This window comes from Harmonia axyridis, chromosome 1 (genome assembly GCF_914767665.1).
Source record: "Harmonia axyridis chromosome 1, icHarAxyr1.1, whole genome shotgun sequence".
In the NCBI taxonomy this organism is placed as follows: Eukaryota; Metazoa; Arthropoda; class Insecta; order Coleoptera; family Coccinellidae; genus Harmonia; species Harmonia axyridis.
In genome coordinates this window covers 65,869,922-65,891,331 of record NC_059501.1, presented here as the reverse complement: position 1 = coordinate 65,891,331, position 21,410 = coordinate 65,869,922, and the positions used below count along the sequence as shown (strand labels likewise).

General features: G+C 29.5%; 2 protein-coding genes and 1 long non-coding RNA gene across 7 annotated transcripts in view; 1 reads left to right on the top strand and 2 right to left on the bottom strand.

Moving 5' to 3' along the window:
• Window positions 1–2,781: 2,781 nt before the first annotated feature.
• Window positions 2,782–3,643, bottom strand: LOC123670928. Its single transcript, XR_006746021.1, has 3 exons — window positions 3,171–3,643; window positions 2,971–3,054; window positions 2,782–2,912 (listed from the first exon to the last, which is right to left on the bottom strand). It is a non-coding gene; the product is annotated as an uncharacterized LOC123670928 (long non-coding RNA).
• Window positions 3,644–4,129: 486 nt separating this feature from the next.
• On the bottom strand, window positions 4,130–8,356 carry LOC123670924 (origin recognition complex subunit 2). The gene is made up of 6 exons (XM_045604509.1): window positions 8,088–8,356; window positions 7,851–8,033; window positions 7,435–7,575; window positions 6,170–6,979; window positions 5,580–5,813; window positions 4,130–4,381 (listed from the first exon to the last, which is right to left on the bottom strand). Exons 1-6 carry the CDS (start codon window positions 8,098–8,100, stop codon window positions 4,182–4,184), a joined length of 1,581 nt encoding a protein of 526 aa, XP_045460465.1. The 5' UTR covers window positions 8,101–8,356; the 3' UTR covers window positions 4,130–4,181.
• A 505-nt stretch (window positions 8,357–8,861) lies between these two features.
• LOC123670925 (protein roadkill) overlaps window positions 8,862–21,410 on the top strand; it is a 114,210-nt gene continuing 101,661 nt past the window's right edge. For 2 of the 5 annotated variants that reach the window (XM_045604515.1, XM_045604512.1), the window contains exons 1-3: window positions 8,912–9,047; window positions 13,278–13,329; window positions 18,171–18,195. In XM_045604515.1, the coding sequence (XP_045460471.1) occupies window positions 13,290–13,329; window positions 18,171–18,195 (65 nt within the window). In that variant the 5' untranslated portion in view covers window positions 8,912–9,047; window positions 13,278–13,289. Of the gene's footprint in view, window positions 9,048–13,277; window positions 13,330–18,170; window positions 18,196–21,410 lie in introns of all 5 variants that reach the window. The other 3 variants (XM_045604510.1, XM_045604513.1, XM_045604516.1) reach the window with 3 other exon arrangements.

Below are 21,410 nucleotides of genomic sequence, written 5' to 3'. Positions count from 1 at the left end.
GGGTCCGGACCCCCCCGAAATTTTTTCAGAAATGCAGGATTGCAAATACTCTCAACTTTTTCAAAATGAATTTTTCATTTTATTGTATATTCAGTATTCAGAGTTAGAAGGTACCGGACGCACCGAGAGCTCGATAGAAAGATCAAGTCTCTTCTAGAAAGAGATGAGAGCGGTATATAAACCAATGGAGTCGCAGAGGAGAGCAGTGTCGACGTAAACGGCACTCAGTGCCGTACACTCAAGTAGATATAAGTTGTGGAAATAATTAATAATAATTGTAATAGTTGTTATGTTACAGATTCGTATTCTATCGCAAAAAATACAAAAGTTTTCTACGTTGTACGAACAATTTTTCACGAATCGTCATGAATGGCTCTGTAATAGAGTTTGAATTTTTCGTCTTAATGATCTAAATGTATCCGTTCCGTTAATCATTCACATGAAATTTAGTCGTTAATTGTCCAACTATTGGAACAATGGTAAACGTTTTGCACATACTTGGCGGACATTTCTACTAAAGGGTGTTTTTTTTAGAGCTATATAACTTTAAATTGCAATAAAACAACGATGGATTATTCGATTGACATGAATTTTATTTATCCGCAAGATAATCTTGTGGCATTATGATTACTTTTTCCAACATTTGTGGCCGTATATCGGCAATAACACGGCGAATGTTGTCTTCCAAATGGTCAAGGGTTTGTGGCTTATCCGCATAGACCAATGACTTTACATAGCCCCACAGAAAGTAGTCTAGCGGTGTTAAATCACAAGATCTTGGAGGCCAATTCACAGGTCCAAAACGTGAAATTAGGCGGTCACCAAACGTGTCTTTCAATAAATCGATTGTGGCACGAGCTGTGTGACATGTTCCACCAGCCCATAAAGCGCACCAAACAGTCAGTTTTCTGGATGTAACGGTGTTTCGACATACACTTGAGGATTAGCTTCACTCCAAATGAGGCAGTTTTGTTTGTTGACGTAGCCATTCAACCAGAAGTGCGCTTCATCGCTGAACAAAATAAAATGGACGTAGTGCGCGATACGTATTCCGCACAGAACCATTATTTTCGAAATAAAATTGCACTATTTGTAAGCGTTGTTGAGGCGTGAGTCTATTCATGATGAATTGCCAAATCAAACTGAGAATAAATCACTTGACAGCTGTTAAATCGGTCTCCATCTTGAACAGTAATGCCAAATTGCCAACTTAAAGTTATATACCTCGAAAAAAAAACACCCGTTAGATTCCAAATAATCTCCTTTTAGTTGATACATCCTTATTAATTGGTGGTAAGTATTTTGAACCAAAAATAAATAATTTCGCCATTTTCAAATGATCAACGACAAATGACAATATATGTAATGAAAAAGTTCAGCAGAAAACGTCCGAATTTCATTTTAAAATTGTTATTTCATATCTAAATGCAACATTTCATTCCAATGAAATTGGTAGTTTTGCAATTACCAGGAAAACAAAATTTCGAACTTTTAGTTAAAGAAAGAACCTATCCTGAAAATTTCAAGTTTTTGGGTCTTTCGTTCGAGAGTAAACGACAGAATCTGATTTAAGGACATATTCGTATTCAGTGAGTTAAATCTTAACTTTTAAAACCACCCCTTGCTCAACATTCAAAAATTATGGACATTTAGACAATAATTAAGTTAAGTAATCAATAATAATTAAGTAATCATATCTCATTTAAATTAATTTGAAGATTAATTGATAAGAGTAGTTTTTCCTCCACGATTTCGTGCCAACAAAATAATAATATAAAGCTATCTGTTCGGAGAACGATCACCCAAAAAGAAAATTAATTATCCAACATGATGCAATATTGCTTTAATGGCTTGAACCAAAAACGGTTATTGGAAATAAAAACCATATATTCTACGAATATGGTAAACCCGTTTCTAGCCTTAATTTTTCGATTAGTTTGTATCTGGTTATATTTTAAGATACTTATTGCTGCAATAATTTCAACTAATTGTAGTAAGAGAAAAATTCGTTCGTAGATCTATCAATTAATGATTCAATTAATTTTTCTCGATATTCATACTTTTCATAATACCTCCAGTAATTTTAAATATTTTTATGCTTTTTCGACTTCGGTTTCATTTTCTTGGCAATTGAAATCCTTATTATTGAAGTTTTTCGATTTAATCACCTTCATCGATCTATTCAGGGACGAGCGCTCAAATGTGCAGATACATAGAAACAAAATGGCGAATGCGTCGGTGTAATATTTTTAAAAGTTTTAATCCTTGTTTCGAAACACATTTTCCTAAACTGAAAATAATTAATAAAAAATGGGCAAGTCGCATATAACAAGTAATCTTAACCTAAGAATTCGATCATATTATAGAATTCGCAATGTTTGAATTTGTGTAGCTATCTTTCTGGAATTATATATTTAATTATTGGATAATCTTGATTCTGCAGTTTTCTTGATAATACATTCTGCCATACTGAAAATTGCCACAAGAATGACTCCATCTCCTACCATTTGTATAATTATTTTTGTTTTGAGGCAATGAAAGAATATTCTTATATGTAAGAAAATAAAACAGATTCACTCAATTATTGACTGAATTTATTTAACAATATACAATATTTGTCAATGCCTGAAAATACAAGGGCCAGTTTTTCAATTGTTTCAACATTCCTCTTCTCCAACTCCATTCTCTCCTCATCTCTCTTTTTCTTTGCCTCTTCATTTTTTCGAAATTTATATTTCAAGAACTCTATAGAATTCCGGTTTTCCTGGACATTTTCTTTTATAAATTGTTTGTTCCTGGGAACTTCCTCTACAGTATTTTGAAAAGCCATTGCTGCTGCTTCTACCACAGAAGCCAGTCTCACTGCTCCAAGTCCTTTAGTGAATTCATGAGTCCAATGAAATCCATCATTACTTGAAAAAGGACAAACTTGTATAATACTTTATCATTATCAAAAGCATATCTGCTTACTGTGATCGCTCAGTGCTGATGAATTGTTGTCAGGAACATCAGCTGTCCTAAATTCCTCTTTCGTAAATAGCGCAAGGCTATGATCTAAAGAGAAAACAAATTTATTACTGAAAGAAAAATTAGTATTTGTAATAATAGAAAGGAAATTAAAACAAATAACTTAAATATATTCCTACTATAAATCTCTAAATTAATTGTACCTAATTGTGTATGGTGTATTAAGGCCTTCAAAACCTTCTGTCCTTTCAATATTTTCAGGTGGGTAACAGTGTTTGCGGTATTTTTTCCACGAAATTAACCCTCACACTAGAAACTGCAGGCAAACATTCAATACTTGTCTTTCAAACAAATTGTTTTGAAAGGTTCGATTGCCGAATTCCATATAAAATAATGATCTACAAAAATGAATGTTAAAATCCCATTTCATGGCGAATATATTGTTTTACTAGGTCAGGAAGTTGGTTTACTAACTTAAACTTTTATTTAAGAGCCTGTCTACTGATTGACATATCTCGTTCACTGTGTGCACCTCTGAATCGGAGCGACTTTCTTTTGAACACCTTGTATTATGTTATATAGGGGCATACTTTTATAGTGATATGATCAATTTTCATAATTAATACATATTGCTTTCAAGTCTACCGAAGTTAAGAGAAGTAATCTTTTTACACACTTCCTGAATGAAACAAACTGTAGTCTCTGAATTCAACATTTTCATTCTCAAAATGTATTTTAGGCTATTTTCTACAACTCTGTTTAGTGTCAGTCTATGCCAGTGTACAGAAAGAAGACTCAACAACTCTTTTGTGCATTTTTTAATTAGAATTGTGCATAGGTTTCCAGTCCGTACTTATATTTGGAGATACCTATACATGATAAATTAAGAAAAGCATAAAAATACCATGCTTGAATTTTCTATGTATCTGATGATATGATCGCCTTGAAATTTTGCTTGAAGCTTCAAATTTTCATTTCATATCAAAATTAAAAAAAAAACTGTGGATTTCTTCAGTGGAAGAGTTACCAAAAACAGTAAAACATAAAAACACCCATTATAAATTTAAATCATTTTATTAATTTCATTTAAACAATATGTTATGAATGTTTGAATTATTCTTCTCATTGATAAAATAATAATAAATAAAATAAGTATAATTCTTATTAAAGAACAGCATTTATTCAAACAATTATAAAAATGATTGAACTGGTATTTACATTTTCTGTTCACTCATAAATTTTTGCAATAATAAATTTGATATTGGAATTACTAAATTTTCGACACCATCTGCAGATCTCTTGATTTTTACCATTTTGTGATCGATGAATTCTGTTAGTTGTGCTCTCAATGCCAAATCTGAACTAACTAAAAACTTTTCACGACATGATGAGTAAAGATCTTTGAAAGCAAAACCTGCAATTAAAATACAATATGTTAAATTAACAAGTCTTGATTAAAAGGTGAGTTTTATGAAATTTCAAATTATGGTGACCTTCATGATCATTTTTGATTGCATAATAGTTTTTGAACGGAAATTGATAAGTTTACCAAGTTTGGTATTATTTATTTTAGAAATTTTATATGAAGTCAAGTTCAAGACCTTTCAATTCTATATTTAAAAGTCAAAAAACTCAAAAAAGAGAATTCAAAATTTTAGATTTTCCATTTTCCTGAACAAAATAATCCCTCTATATCGAAATTATTACAACATAGGAATTTTTAAGATGGAAAAATGGAATTTAATGATTGCATAGTTTACTTTGTTCCTAGAGTTGAACTCTTCAACTGATTAAGCCATAAAATTTTCTCTACATTTAATATCTAATAGTCTATAATTTTCATTATTATATGAATCCCTCATCATTAAATCCCCTGATATTAATCTACTCAGGCACAACTCTTAGTCAATTCAAAATAGTTATTTATGCAACAAGTGCAAAAAGTGATTGCAACTCGTGCAAAAATTGTTTATTGCACTCGACGTGAAATTGTCCGACGAGGCCGTTAAGCCGAGTTGGACAACACGTCGAGTGCAATAAACAATTTTTGCACGAGTTGCATACATTTTTTCTACGTTCATGCAAAAAGCAAAAAATGATTTATTGAGGTCGGCACTAGGTGTAGGAAAATGAAAAGCGCAACTTGAATACTTAATTATTGATATTGATTTGCATTGAAACAGGAAATAATACGTTACAAACAATTTAACTCAAACTTTATTTTTAACCTCAATGTTGAAAGTGAATGAACAATTGGTGCAATTTTCAATATGAATATTTCGTAGTGAAGTACTTTTTAAATCCACTTCTTGATTTGTTACTGCTGTAAACGTACTAGTACTTGCTAACTGTACATCGTTATTTCCTTCAGGCTGAAATATTTGTTTGTCATGATGACATCACGTTGAAGTAGAATGACAGATGAGTGCAATAAAAACTTTATTGCACTAGTGCAATAAAGAACTTCTTTTTCCACTAAATATAGTTCAATAAAGTTTTGCTTTTTGCATGAATGTAAAAAAAATAATGAAAATGTCATATATAATAAAATGTTGATGCATATCTAGACTTCTGAAAACTCTATCTTCTAATACATCCATGTGGTAACAAACCTTGATAAAATTGATTTTTGGCGTTATCCAATTGATGCTTCACCATGAGTAAATATATTCCTCTTGAATTTTTGGTGAGCGATAAAAATACATTTCGTAATGATGAAAGTGCATATTCGCCACCTTTCTGGATCATCATAGAGCTCTCAAATGAAGTTTCTTCCATGTAAGGAAGAAAAGATGTCATATCCCACCATGTGTAGTTGAATTTGCTTAATTTGGAGTGGTCCCACACTGCAAATTGAAAACTCAAAAATTGAATTTATTAAAAATGGAAAAATATTTTGAAAAAAAATGTTCATATTTTGAAATAATTAGAACTAATTCATACATTATTCTCAACATTTACTTCCATATAATGGTGGCATTTTAGCAACAGTGCATTTATTTATTGGTTTAATGTCACACTGACTCTCCTACAACTACGAAGTATTATAGGTGTTACTTCATCACACTTAAAGAGATGAAAGCATTAAATGCAAGAGTAAATGGAATATTTATAAGCATTATAATTATTTTTAATGAATAAAAAAGATGATATGGAAATAAATAATACATTCAAAGTTTGTTTCAATTGTTATAGTACTTACTCAATGGTCCATTTATGTGATCAGTAGAAGCAATGAGGTGGATATTTTCTACACTTGCCAAACGAGCCAATACATTTTGTGTTTTGCCATTTCTCAAAACATCACCATCTATATTGTGAACAAGTAGATAAAGGTGAGTATCCAGAAAGCTGAATTCTTTCTCAATAATATCGCAACATTCATAAACATTGGCAGGGTTCCTCCTCAGTTGTAAAAGGTCCACAATAATGCCGTCAAGAATATCTTTGATAGATAAAGAAGGAAAAAACCCATTGACAACAATTACTGGGTAATCTGACAAATATTCCTCTTGGAACTCTGTTATTATTCTTTTTTTTGAACCTAATCCATACACAAGAATATTAAAATTTTCATGTAGAAGATACAACCATTTCGAAAACATTCCTTTATTCTGTTCTTGCATCTGGTTGATTGCACTTCTATGGCTTTGAGTTAATTTCATATTTTTTAGGAGCTTATGTAGTTGTTCCTGAGATAACCTTGGAGTTTCTAACTTATCTAGTGTATAATCTGATGTCACAATTTTCTTGGAAGCTTGACTGCAAAAATAATCATCAACTTGTATCTGGTAATTATTCTTTTTGTGACCCCGTAGGTTTGTTTTTTCTAATTTCCTCTTTCCTTCTTTGAAACAAGTTTTTTTAGGTTTACTTTTTTTAGATTCATCATGTGAATCTTCCGAGTTATCACTATGTGCGGATATTTGATCTGATTCTGATGAGGATTCCTCACTAGCATTATATTCACTCCCGCTATCACTGAATGGATCATGGTTATTTTTACTAAGTGCTGTTCAAAGAAATGAAAAATTGAATTAGCACTTCCAAGAATTTTCTCCCAGAAAAAATGTAGAGTTTAAGATTTTTGCCTAATTAATAGAATATTTAAAAATAATCCATTGTTTACCAATTTAACATTAAAACTGGTAATAATTTTTGATGATTTCCTTATAACTAAAATGATTTGCAGATTGAATAAGATTTTAGGAATATTATGAAGATTCTTCAAAGGATTGAAAATCATGATAAAACTTTCTTTAAGTAAATATAATTAACAAAATATAACCTGAAAAAATTATTGTTTGCGTGACCCCAATAAAATTAATGTTGAAATTTATAGCAAAAACTGAACATAGTAAACCAAAATATTTGAAATTTAGTTAATTCCTTCATTGAGTAATAAGAATCATCTTTGACAAAAATTTATATAAATTAATGCTAGTTATTTTTATTTGAAATCCTTACCTTTTCTGGTTGATTTTTCTGGAGTGTCTTCTTCATTCAAATTGTTCACTTCCTTAACTTTTTGGAATAATCCTTTTTTAGATTTCCTACTCTGAAACTGAAAAATTCTATCTCCTTGAACATGGTCGGTGTTTCGAAGAACTGTAATAGTTTTAAATATATCATTAGTATATGGACAAGTATTTGTCAATAAAATTGGAAACTTATTGATATGTTCTATATGTAATATCAAATTTGAATGTACATAAATTTAGCATGAGAAAAGGAATTCATTTTCAGCTATATATTGTTAGTTTAGTTTAGTCATATCAGTAAATGTGAAGATCATCTTCAGATTTTTTATTACATACATAGAAAAGTACTTGGTATGTTTCGATTTGTTTCCAACCAAGATGGAAATTTTTGTTCATACTTACCAGAAGGTGTTATCGGGTCATTCTCAGTTAATAATTCCTCAGTATCACTACTGGAATCTTCACTACTAGAAATATTTCCAACAAAACCAGACCTAGCTAAAGTTTTCACATATTGGTTCTCTAAAGCTTTTGATGTTGGTCTTCTGCACCTTGTACTCCTCCTAGGAGTTTCAGCCTCAAATGCTATAAAAATGATATAATTATTAATTTTGCATTCATCTTTACATTTTTACTTGCATTCATCTTCCATTCCAGATTAAATAATGAAAACTTAGAAAATAATCTAATGTTTTGATTATGATGATCACATTGACGTATTTAATTTAAATCACCTGTTTCCCGCGTTGTCAAATGTCAATCAATTGCGGTCACAGATATCCAAAATATGATTATTAAATGGTTGGGAAACAGAGAGGTCACAAAATTCGGATAAGAATTGATAATGATTATCTATTTCGAAATTTCATCATATAGAACAGTTGCTAGTATTAGTGAAAATCGGTTTAAAACATTCCAAAGATCACTACGATGTTGCAATTATTTATACATATCACAGACCCGAGTCCCCTTGCCCAAAGTTCCAGGGGCGGATACAGGGGGGAAGCAAAGGGCGCGTGCCCCTTCTTTGAGCGATGATGCATGTTGAAAAATGGAAAAAATCCTCCCTTTTTTCATTCTCATGTGAATTTGGCAGTGTACGCCCCCTTGAAAAAATCCTGGATCCGCGCCTGCCTCGTACTGCAATCGCTACTGGAATCAAAGTATTTCGAAATTCGCTTATCGCTTCGTGATACTCCGATGCAATAGCGCAAATACCTATCCTTCCGGCCTGTTAAATAGAGTAGGCCGTGTTTTATTGTATTATTATTACATAGACTTTATATCAATTGATTATTTATATAATTAATAATCACACATTTCTATGATCAAAACTGGCATACAATAATATTCTTTGTTTCGAACCTCAAATGCCAATTTCAGATCAAAACAATTTCAAATGACTTCGTCTTGTCAAAAATGACAGTTTGCATAGTGGATTCAATATGGTTCCATGTATCGAAGTTTTTTTTACTTTTAATTTTTGAATTAATGAACCTTTTTGTAATGATTCTCATTAGTGCTTCATGAAATCATATAGTTGTGTTGATAGCAAGTCTGGATATTTGATATTATCAAACACTGAGATAGATTCGCAAGGTAATATTCTAAAATAATAATATTTGAAGGTTATCTTTTATTTGGTCAATTTCTTCTTGCTAAAAATAGTTTCTTCCATTTTAAATTTATTGTCGACTAGCATTAAGTGAAATATGTATCTTCTTTAACAGTATGCTTATGTTTGAGTTGTTCTGGTAGGGAATTTTGAACAGATTTCAAATCTGAAAATTCTGTCTAGAGTTACAGATATTTTGTTATGAAACCAATAGATTTGTCACTGCTCCGTTTATCAAATGGCATTGTTTGGATTGCCTGTGTAAAAAACAGTTTTCAATTCAGAATTGTACTCTTTTCACCTGTTATTTTGTGAAGACCATACATGACAGGTCTACAAGTATCTTTTAAACATTGGACAAGGGTGCCATATAATATATCTATAGATTAGCAAAAACAATTTTACGTATAATATGTAGTATGTATTAGAGAAATGATCAAAATAAATATTGAAATTAATATGTAATCAATTTTCTATTTCTTATGTTAATATGGGTTTCCTTTCTACTTTAACTGTATCAGGTTCTCTATCAGAGTTGATAATTAGAAGTTTGGAATTGATAATTAAAGTTTATAATCATTCTGAATCATATTTTTCACAAAGCTAGTATGGAAAACTTCTAAATATTAAACATATCAACATATTGTTTCTATTGTCGATCATTAAGGTTGACAAATTAATTCTTTTAAAATACTTTTTTATTATTCAGTATTTGAATACTTTTGGGATTCATTTCAGTCCAGATCTCTTTATTCTGAAACTAATGTTATTATGTGTTTCAATAGTTATCTAATGGAGAATATATAATCTGTAAGCCATCATAATACCGTATGTAGTATGGTTATACATATAAAGGGTATCTAAGATGTTCATCCCCATTCTAAGATATGATTAACATCTTAGAAACTTTTTATCACAGACAATGTGGAGAGTTTTGAAGTTGTTCTTTGAGACTGGTCACGATGTCTGAGATAACCATTCAGAGGGATAGTATGAGTATATGAATAGTATAGCAAATAAAAAGGAAATATCTTTTAAGTTTGTCTGTGCCGTTAAATGCATAATTAAAAACTAAAGAAGATTTTCAAATTATAACATAAGTTAGATAGTTAATATGATTTGAGGACAAATTGATGAAAAAAAGCAATTCAAGAAGAGCCTATGAAAACTGCAGTAAAGAGGCATAATTTTTCCAGAGTTATAGCTAATCACTGCTATAGGAGAAAAAATTAATAGAAAATAATGTTTGTTATTCCTACATTGAATAAAATATTTATTTGAGACCCAGACAAACAAAAAGAAGCGTAGGGCATCCACAGTGATGGGTTGACAATATAAAGAAGGTATATATAAGAAAGCACAAGCTAGGGAGTCGTGGAAATGTTTGAGAGAGACCTACGTCCAGGAGTGGATGAATACGTTTGAGAAAGAAGAGAAGATATTCATTCGATCCAATTAGTAATAAAAAAAATGTTTATCAAACATTGTCTAAAATGATGGATTCTGTTAGTGGCAATCTGTATTTTAATAGAATTTGAATTTATTATGAAATTCAAATTGGCCTATTGGTCTATTTTATTGAGTTATTTTGAACAGTGCCTTTTTGATGAAGAACAGTTGTAAAAATGAACATTTTTTCCCTATTTCTCATGTATCCATTGTTCCTATTAGATTCAAGTATTTGTCCAAATGAAAAAAAAAAAAAATAAGTTCCTTACATTTCAGATTCCCTTTCATTTTTATACTTTAGAAATATTGGTTTTTACTTTTGTTCACACTAGAAAATAATATGTTTAGTAGTAAATAGTAGAATTCATAATGCCTGAGGCGAAAAATTCTCATTTTATAGTACTTGTGTTTCAATTGAATTGACCTTCAACGGAAAATGTCTTAAAATACAAGTAGTTGAAGTGTAGTTTATTGTGTTTATCGTATCGATATTAGCTAAAAAAAATATCGATAGAAAGTAAGAAAAGTCTGTAGAATGTAAGATGGTTATAGAATGATTGAAGAAAATTATCATCAGAAATGTTGCAGATATTTGAGAAGGCTATTATTAACCCAATACCTTCCTTGGAATTTCTTTTCAATTTTCATGATTGTTTTATTTCAGGGTTTACTAGCGATACAATAGAACCGAAGAAAAATAAAAAAAAAATTTTCTTGTCAAATTTTTGCAAAAAAAATGGTGTTCTCGATTGAGTATACTGAGAAGATACACAAGAAAAAAATTGGAAACGTAAAATCCTAGTATTTATTTTTATTTATTACCAAATCAACTATGTATATTCAATCATAGAATTATCGGAAACAATCACTCTTGATGAAAAAGATTTTTTTGTTCTACGATAGAAAAATCTTTCATAAGTTCTCATAGCATTTTTATTCTTTCTTGTGTCATTTTCTCTGTATTTTTTTTTTGTCAGATATACTTATGCCGACGTGAGCATTAGTCTACTCAGGTTTTTCTTTTTACTGTTTTTAAGTTTTTTGGGAAAAAACACAGTACATTGTCAACAAAACAATTTTCACTGTCTAGTTTTTCTGTTATACTAAGGAAATAATTCCTCCAATGCTACTCAGAAACTCTCGAAAGAAGTCTGCTGAAAATTATAATCCATATTGAATTCAATGTGAAATGAAATTTGAAAATTTAGTTCACCTATTCAGTCTCCCATTGTATCGAGTTAATAACGTTTTCTTCATTTCATCGGAATATGAAGAATTTTCTGTAATATTATTCATGAATTAAATACATACCTGACAGTAATAAAAGTAGGACCAATGCAAAAACTCACAATATACAAATCAAATGAAAATTTTGAAGAGGTGGAACAAGTCAATACATTTCTCTAGATTCATCTGCCCCAGCTATAACAAAATCTAGAAATAATCAAACACAACCAAGTTATAACTGAAAAATTTCGAAATATCGCTTATAGATTATAATTTGAATGGAAGATGATGGATTTGATGTTCAATTAGAGAATGAAGACATACCATATGAGATTGCATGTTTTAACAAGTCAGATTGTTATATCTTAATGTTGAGAATGTAAAAAGTGTTTTAAGAATAAAATAAATGCAAATGCAAGTCTTCATTTTTAAGTGAAACAAATACTAATGAACAATCCCTTTCTTTGGAATTGATTGAAGGAATTTCTTCAACAAAATTGCAGTAATGAAAAAACAATGCCCGAATTCTAGTGGTTGAAATGAGTTTGGATTGAGAGAAAAATTATGACTTGATCAAATGATTAGCCATTTCACAATCTGAGGTAAAACTGAAGATATAATGCAGCATTTTTAGGAAATTCATATGAACAAACTGAAGGGGGAGCATAAAATTTGACTTGAGATGGATCACCTCATTTTTCTAGAATCAATAATTGTTCACAAATTTGCAATAGAAACTGATATTCTGCAGACTTATATTTGAGCTGGCACCTCTGGTGTTATTTCAAAATACCTACTGCAATGTACAGCAAATGTAGAAATTTGTATATATATATTCAACAAGTATAATTGTATTTTTTTTTAATTGGATCTTATTGCATTGTATAAAGAACACCTAGTTCAATTATAGGTCTGTTCAATGCATCCAAATGCAGAGTGTCATTCACACTACACTGCAGTATTCCTATGGTTAAAAGCCGAAAGGTCTCACTGGAGTAGTGTACACTCTGTTCAATAAATTCTTACCTTACAGTTTATATTTTTTTGTTCATAAATACATAATCTTAGTTAAATCGGCAAATAATAATTTGACTGTTATTTCCATTAAGATACTTAGAGATTAGATCTATCGTATCTAATATCAGTCCAATCCACATAACAAAAATAAACTAACAATTTCAGTTACTGTTACAGATACTGAGTATTGTTCGATAGTATAATTAGTTACAGTATTATTGCTTGAGCCTTACAAAATACAATAAAAAAATTATCTATAATGAAAAATAGAAAACCCTGCTCTAAATATAGTACGAATATTTAATTTGAAATCTTTTATGTTTCATTACCATGAACTACAAATCGAATTCAAACAAAAAATTCTAATTCTGAAATAAAATTTGCAGAAACCAAAATTCACAAAATAGTTAATGAAAAAAATGTGATGCCAAATTAATTACCAAATGTGGTATGAAATCAAATTTGATTAATAATAAGAAAACACATTTTTACTGATTATTATATATCATTTTTTTTTCCAGATTTCCATCTACATGGTAGGCCCCGCCATTGAAAATTTGTGCGATAGTTCAAGTAAGATGAAGTTAATTAAAGTTCTAAAAAAACATAATCAGATTGATGAAGTATATACTTATATTAATGAATTCAACATGTATGAACAAAAAATATAGATAAAATAAGCTGAAACACCATCAAATGACTCTTTGAAATTGCTATCTTTACATTTCAACAGAATGATCTGTCGCTTATTTTTTTGTGCAACGACTTGATGATATAACTTGAAAGGTTATTTCTAATTATTTTATTTATTATAATTCAAATGAATAGGTCCTTAATCATTATATTTATCTGTGATAATATGGTATTGAAGGCTCATAAGGTTTTAACAGCTAATTTGGTGTTTCAATGATATGAATACTTAGGCATCCATTGTTTTGTATAATCTATATTATGATTATTTTAATACACTATGTTTCGGGTAATTTTTGGGTGACACCATAACATCATATATAAAAATGTTTCTAGATTGAAAAAAAGTCTATGCTATTGAAGTATTGTGTTGCTGAGACAGAACATGTCTCTCATTCCATCATTAGCCTTAAATCAACTGGGAAAAAATACTGAATGTTTAAACTCTAAATCATAATTCAATAATTTTCATTATTATTGATATGAACTGGAATCTATAGAGTAGCCCACTATTTTAAATAAGTAATTATTTTAGTGATAAATCTTCTGTCATTTTTAATAAGCAAATATCAATTAAAAAAATGTAATTAGTCAATAATTGGTCATAGATTTTTTTCTTAATGCTCCTAAAATATCAATAAGAATAAACAAATAAAATAACATATTAGAGATATTAATAGCATGTTTTTATAATAGTTTTCATAAAATTATCTCTATTTCTAAAATATGTAGATGCACACTAATATTACTTACATTTCACAATACATAATTGGTCCAATTCTTTCTATATACAGCCACATCTCTTATTATGTTATGGGAAACTCATCCAATGTTGGTAGGGTATTCATAGCACAAAAACCGATTCTGGGAATGATGTTCAGTATTGCACCTCGAACTTCATGCAGAACTTTTTTCAAGAACAATAATATTTTGATTATTTCATCAATATTTAGCCTCAGATGCCTTTTGTATGCTAAAAATAATGACAACAATATAACAAAGTTCTCAGTATGTCAGCTATTACTAGATACTAGAAATTATAGGTTTAAGTCCATCCCAAAGCACAGAACTACTAAGTTTGAATAGTTTTCAGTTAAATTGTGATTGTTCACTCATTATGAGACTTGTGCTATACATGTTGAATGCCTTACAGGATGAATAAAATTATTTTTATTATTATTATTATTATACTTTTTTAATTTAATTTTTTTCACAACTTTTGTATCTTGAATTATGTATTTCATTTGTAATTGTCTATATACTATATATATGTTTTATAAATTTGGTTCTTACATCCATTAAAAGATTAATTTTTGACAGTTTTGGAAAAAGGAGAACTGAACGAACTCTTACTTATATTGAAGTTGTTTTTTATTATTGCTTCAACAAAATTATATGAATAAAAAATCTACAATAGCTTTTTCAATTCTCTCTATAAAACTAGAGTCACATGCCATTTGTTTTGTAAGTTACTCATCAAAAAATGTAATGTTTCATAGCTAGCTGGAATAGAATTTTTTTTCAGTTTATTTTATATTGGCCTTAAATTGCTCATTTTTTCAAAACTTTTTATAATATGTATTCATTTAGTCTTTGTTAATCTATTATATATTATTACTAATTCAGCGACAAAAATGTACTTCACATTAAGTGTCAGAGAATGTTACCCCAATAGTTAAGGTGAACTCTTATTATTAATTTTCACTATATCCATAGTTAGGAACAAAATGATAAAATTTTATATAAATTTAAACCTGATATATCCACCTTGATGGACCTTCTATGAGTTTTTTATCTGGATGCTTGAATATTCTGGAGTAAAAGAAGAAGTTAAATATATTAGGAAACAATCAACTTTCATTGGAGCATCAGAATCTTTTTATAGCTAAGAAGATTGATGGTATTGTGATTCAATGGAGAGAAAAAAGAAACCTATGGGAGGGTACCTTTGGTTTCAAGCATTCCAAAAAGTAGCTTGAAATGAGAAATCATAAACTTATATTTATCTCAGTAAGAAAGTGCTGAATATTATAATGACGCCTAAACTAAAAAAAAAGTACATAGCATGATTAGGTTTAGCTCAATATAAGTATTGGGAATCTATGCAAAGTCTAAGAAATTCCTGAACTAGTAATAGAATAATTCAGGTTATAGGACCCATCATACAATTGGTTGACAGACAAACAAGGAACAACAGTTTCCTGATTGCTGGTTGAGTTTGGAAATGATATGTATTGACTTCGAGTGTCTGGGAATCCTGATCAAAGAGAACTTACTTGTTGAGTTGACATTCCTCTCTCATCTTCTGAATATTATTTTTATATGATCTGTTTTAGTTTTATATTTATAAACTTGAATTTCAACAATTTTTTGATATTGATTGGACATTAAATTTGAATTTTTAACTGATTCTGGACACTTATTATATTGAAGAGTTTTTGATAATGAAAAAACTGTCGGATAGTGCTTGATGAAACAGATGTGTTAACCTCTGCTATTTCATTCAATGAAAATAATTGTATTTGTTCAATTCAAGGGAATCATAGATCATTAATATAAGACTGATATTTTCGTTTTGAAGAATTTCATACTTATTGCTGCAATTATGGCAAAATATTTTTGATTGATTTACATTATGTGGATGTGTTTGATTCCTTCGGTTTTTATGCATTGTCTTCATGGAAGATTTTTGGGTTCCACAAATATTAACCATAAAGAATTAAAGAAAAATTCTAGTTGCTTAGGAGCTTCTTGTACCATTAGAAGTAAAGTGATTTTCTTAAAAAATAAGGATGTTAATTTTGAATCTATAAGTGGAGTGTCATTAATTGAAGAGAATCTTACTCAAAATCTACTGAAAGTAATATAAAACAATTAGTTTGATCTTGAGACTTCGCCTATGTGTTGATCGTATTCCAACTGTGAAAATCGCAAAAAAATCTTTGTAGTACTTTCATTTCATCCAAAACTATGAAATTCTCAATAGCAAAATTAAGAGCCTGCCTTTTGAGTATAGACATTGCTAAACATAATTCTTGAAAAAAATTTGAAACAAATAAAAAGATATTAATGTTTCTTTTGTTGACCATACTCATTCTTCAGGTATTCTGTAAACCCCATCAGCTAGCTGGAATGTACCTCACCACCTCACCACTGTTTCATTGTCCTTTTTTCATTAAATACCACTGAGAAGTTTTTGGGCTTATTAATTTTTCATTTTCATTTACAGAATTAAACAAAATTATAATACATACACCAAGTACGAATTTCGAAAATTGGAGAAAAATTTAAATATTTAACAAAAATCGTAATATAGTCTAATATACAGTGTCAAATACTCAATATTTCAAGATCTCCACATGAATAATTGCTAAAGGCTTTGTAAAATATACGAATGAATAAAATTTTGTAGATGCTTAATTAGTGACTTTGCGAATTTAAAGTCTTGTAAAAAGGTATTGTAATGCTTTTATAATTCTACTTGAACTGTTTTATTAATAGATAATAAAGGAAATTTATTGTATTGTTTTTAAATTGTGGGTGTAATAATAAACATCAAAAGTCGCCAAATGTATGTTTTCTGTGAGAGCTTTATTTATATTACCTATGTAAGTATTGTTTAGTTTTAAGAGATATACCTTAACTTACTTTGAAAGTGGTACATGATTGAGATATTCTTCAATTAAAATAATGCTTTTTGATAATTCTTTATTGTGAAAATAATCAAGGATCTGACGCGGTTCCTTTAGTCCTTAATGTTACTAACCATCTGGGAAAAGTTGATGTAACGAGGATGATGGAGCACAAAATATAAAGTTAGCTTTTTATTGTAAATGTAATTGATATGATTGTGAACTAAGTAAGGTATCGAAATTCAGAGGCGGATAATCTGTAAATCCGCCACTATTGTGGTTAAACATTTGTTAAACAAATATAGGAATTAATAATTGCTAAGAATAACATTAATAGTATAAAAAATAATATTCTATTTGATGACATCCTCATGGATCAGACTTTTTTGAAAACGATACATTAGTTTTACAAAAATTTCATAAGTGAGTGAAAAAGCTCTATAAACTCTAATAATTGTCAGGTAATGGGAAATGAACTGGATTGGGTGAACTTGAGTTTGAATTTGAAGTGAACACTAGTCATTCGCATTTTCTTTTGTGTATAGTGTTTTGCTGCGAATATCGACATTTTATACAATAAAATATGCTTTTTATTTTAATTATTTTTCTCTATAGATCGGTAATTACAAACTTGTTGCATTTGAGCAACATTGAATATTTGAATTCTAACTTCAAACAAATTGCTATAGTGAGCATATAAAGGATCAATCTTCATTATGAACTCTTAACTAATATTAAATAATAATAAGTTCATCACTTGCATCAAAATAATTTTTACTGAAGAAAACGGTTGAATAAATAATTATGAAAATTATTAACGAGTTCTTATATATGGCACTTGATTGTTTGTACTTCCAAGTGACGTCATGTTACGTAAAATTTTATTTCTGTGAGTAATATTTATGCGAAATGAAAGAACATATCCACTTTTTATGTGCTCAATAAGCATGACTCCATAATTTGAGAGGATTTGGAAAAATTGTTAAGTAAACATCGAATCAATAAAATATTACGATATTTATCAGATTTTTCTCATAAAATATACCTAATAGGCAAATATCTCTTCTAATATGAATTTTTTTTTCATTTCAGATATTCCAGACGTTGTATATGTCACGTAAGTTATATTTAAATCCATCTCGATTTCTCAGTATCATTGTTTACGATGAGAAATCAGAAATTGCTGCTCTAAATGTAAATCATTATATTCGAGTCAATTTCACTGATTTTGTTTCTTTCCTAGCTGGACTTTCTAAATAATTGAAACGTCGTCGAGTTGAAAATTCGTTACATATATCGTCGAGCCTTATCTAACGATTCGAGCGATGAGTCTACATTCGATTTGAATATAAAGAAATATTTCCACGAATTTGATCGTATCATTTTTCGATCGATTACTCATAACTAATTGTGCCAACTGTATGAATGAAGAATTGCTCACAATTTCGCTGCTTACATCGTATGGCTTGAGAGTTAGCGGTTTATTTGACTATTCCACTTCCCAAAAAGAAATTTGTTGGATAATGCTTCGATAATGAAAATACAGTTTTGGCAGGCATCTCACAGTTGTGTCGTCAACTATCAAATTTTTGAAAATGTCAATAAAGTATTACTTTATGCTACTGGCGCAAGGATCAAATTTTAATATGTTGTTTTATATACAGGGTGTTTCCAAATTAGACGTGAACTTTGAAGAAAATGTAAGTATCACTCATTTCTGTCGATTGAGCCATATTTATTGATAACCGAAAATCAACAGTTTCCGAGATATTTGAGTTCTTGTGGTTTTTGAAAATTTTACACCTTCCTTCATTTTTCGTCAATTTTTTCGAGGTTGACCAAGTTTGATTCAAATTTTGGATTATTTTCACCAGAAAAGGATATGATATGTAAAAAAAAAGTTAAAACTACGCTGTATTAGATGTTAAATAAGAATTAGTATGATTTGAAAGTTGGAATATGAAGAGAAGAAATGTGAATTTCTAATATAAATTTGCCTGCAACTTTCGAATTCCACAATTTATGTATGACAAAATTATTTAAAAAACTTGACAAATTTCTTATTTATTTCCTAAAAAAGTTTTCCTTAGAATGCAAGAATAGTCTTGTTTCAGCAGATTTTGATTTGAAAGGGGAAAGAATCTGAGAAAGGGAAGTAATGAATTCAATTTTTTTATTGCAATTAAACTCAAAATTTCAGTAGAAAATGTATCAATGAATTATGTTCGAAATGGCCTCCAACAATTCTTATACACTATGTCCGTAAAGTATAGAACAAATTAATTTTTAGCTAAACAGACCATTTTGAGGAATAATCCTGAAACACGTCGATTTTTTATTTTAATTTACCATATTTTAAAATAATAATCTAATATACAGGGTGAATAACTTTCGAGTAATGACGTCACCGTCATTTTTTTTCAAATGAAACACCCCCATTTTCTCTCAATTTTTCGATTACTCTAGCTGAGCTGATTCCAAAAATGTATCACATGTTGATTCCAATTGGTACAGAGTGGACAAAAATACAATAGTTTTGTGTGTGCTCATAAAGTAACATTCTTTATTAGTTAAATTAACAATATTATCAAAAATACTTATTGTCTAGCGTTAATTGGCTTGAATGTAACACCCTGTAGTTTGTTACATTTTTATATTAATAAAAATGAGCTGTTTCCAAACATGTTTGGTACTTGTGGTCTAGCAGAGAGAATATGAAAGATATTATTATCAATTAAAAAAAAAACATAGTCTAGTTTTTTGTGAAATGTCATTATTTGTTTAGTAATTTATTGGTGTTCAATGACAGTTTAGTACTACAATATTTTTGGTATTCGTGACTGTTTTAATTATTGCTTAGATTTAATTTATTATTTTTGTCCACCCTGTACCAATTGGAATCAACATGTGATACATTTTTGGAATCATCTCAGCTAGAGTTCTCGGAAAATTGAGACAAAATCAGGGTGATCCATTTGAAAAAAAAATGACGGTGACGTCATTACTAGAAAGTAATTCACCCTGTATATTAGATTATTATTTTAAAATACGGTAAATTAAAATCAAAACCGACGGGTTTCAGGACTATTTCTCAAAATGGTCTGTTTAGCTAAAAATGAATTTGTTCCATACTTTACGGACACAGTGTATAAGCATGTGCCCTCTTTGTCATTTCTGCCTGAAATTTACTTTCAATCTTCTCGATGCTTCGACTATTCTAATAGTGTTAGATCCAGAGATCTCGCTGGCCACGAAAGTAATCCAAAATTATAATCAAATTTGGTCAACGTAGAAAAATTGACGAGAAATAGAATAAGGTGAGAAATCTTCTAATTATCAGAAGAACTCAAATGTCTCGTAAACTCTTCACACTGAATTTGGCTCAATCGACAGCAAATGAGCCATATTAACAAGTCCTCGAAGGTTCACGACCAATTTGAAAACACCCGGTATATTTGAAAATAAATATCTACGGTGATATCTCGTGAATATGCAAGTTACCTACTCATGTAAAAGATAAAATATCAGTTCACTTTGTAAACGTAACCAGGAACAAAAGTCGATAAAAGAACGTTTTTTTTTACCATTGTCTACGAAGACCAAATGAGCAAATTTTACGTTGATGAAAGACTACACGTATTTACACTATCGTTATTGTTTAGAAAAAAAGAGTAGATATTAGATATAAAGTACACGGACATGATTTGTTTTCTAGTGAGGGTACCGGAGTTAAAAGTAAACGGATGGACCATTTTCAAGCTCCTTTTTTCCTGTCTAATCCGATTCCGAAAATGAAATCGCTCAATCATATTCAGATTTTTAGTTATGATCGAAATTTGGAAAATAATTTTCCAGTTTTTGGGGGGCTGTTATAAATAATTACTATTTCTATGACAACGTTTCTGATCCTGATAGTAGTTGCAACCATGAAAATGGTTTTTTTTTTTCATAAACATATGTAAATAAGATTATATTAAAATTGTCTTCTGCAAGTTATACAAAAATTTTTTTATAAGTATTCTCACCTATTTAAAAGCTTATGAATATGATATATCTGCCAATCTCAATCGAACGATAATGAAGCATTATTTATATATTTTCCAACTTTGTGGGAAAAGGGTTAGTCGTATGAAGAACAAGCTCTCTTACTATCATGATGTCACCTCTCTTGAAGGTTAATTTACGAATTCACGAATTGTTTAGAGTTTTTATGTTAAGTCTGGATCAAGATATTGAAAATTAATCGATGCTATATTTGTTGTTGTTTGAAAATGGGTAGAAACGAGTTTCGTGCATTAATAAAAACATTTTTTATGGAAAGAAATACTGTAC

Coding starts and splice junctions, on each gene's coding strand:
- LOC123670924 (XM_045604509.1), bottom strand. Junction 5,814..6,169: donor TCACATAAATGGACCATTGA/GTAAGTACTATA, acceptor TTCAATTTGCAG/TGTGGGACCACTCCAAATTA. Junction 4,382..5,579: donor CAAAAATCAATTTTATCAAG/GTTTGTTACCAC, acceptor TTTTAATTGCAG/GTTTTGCTTTCAAAGATCTT.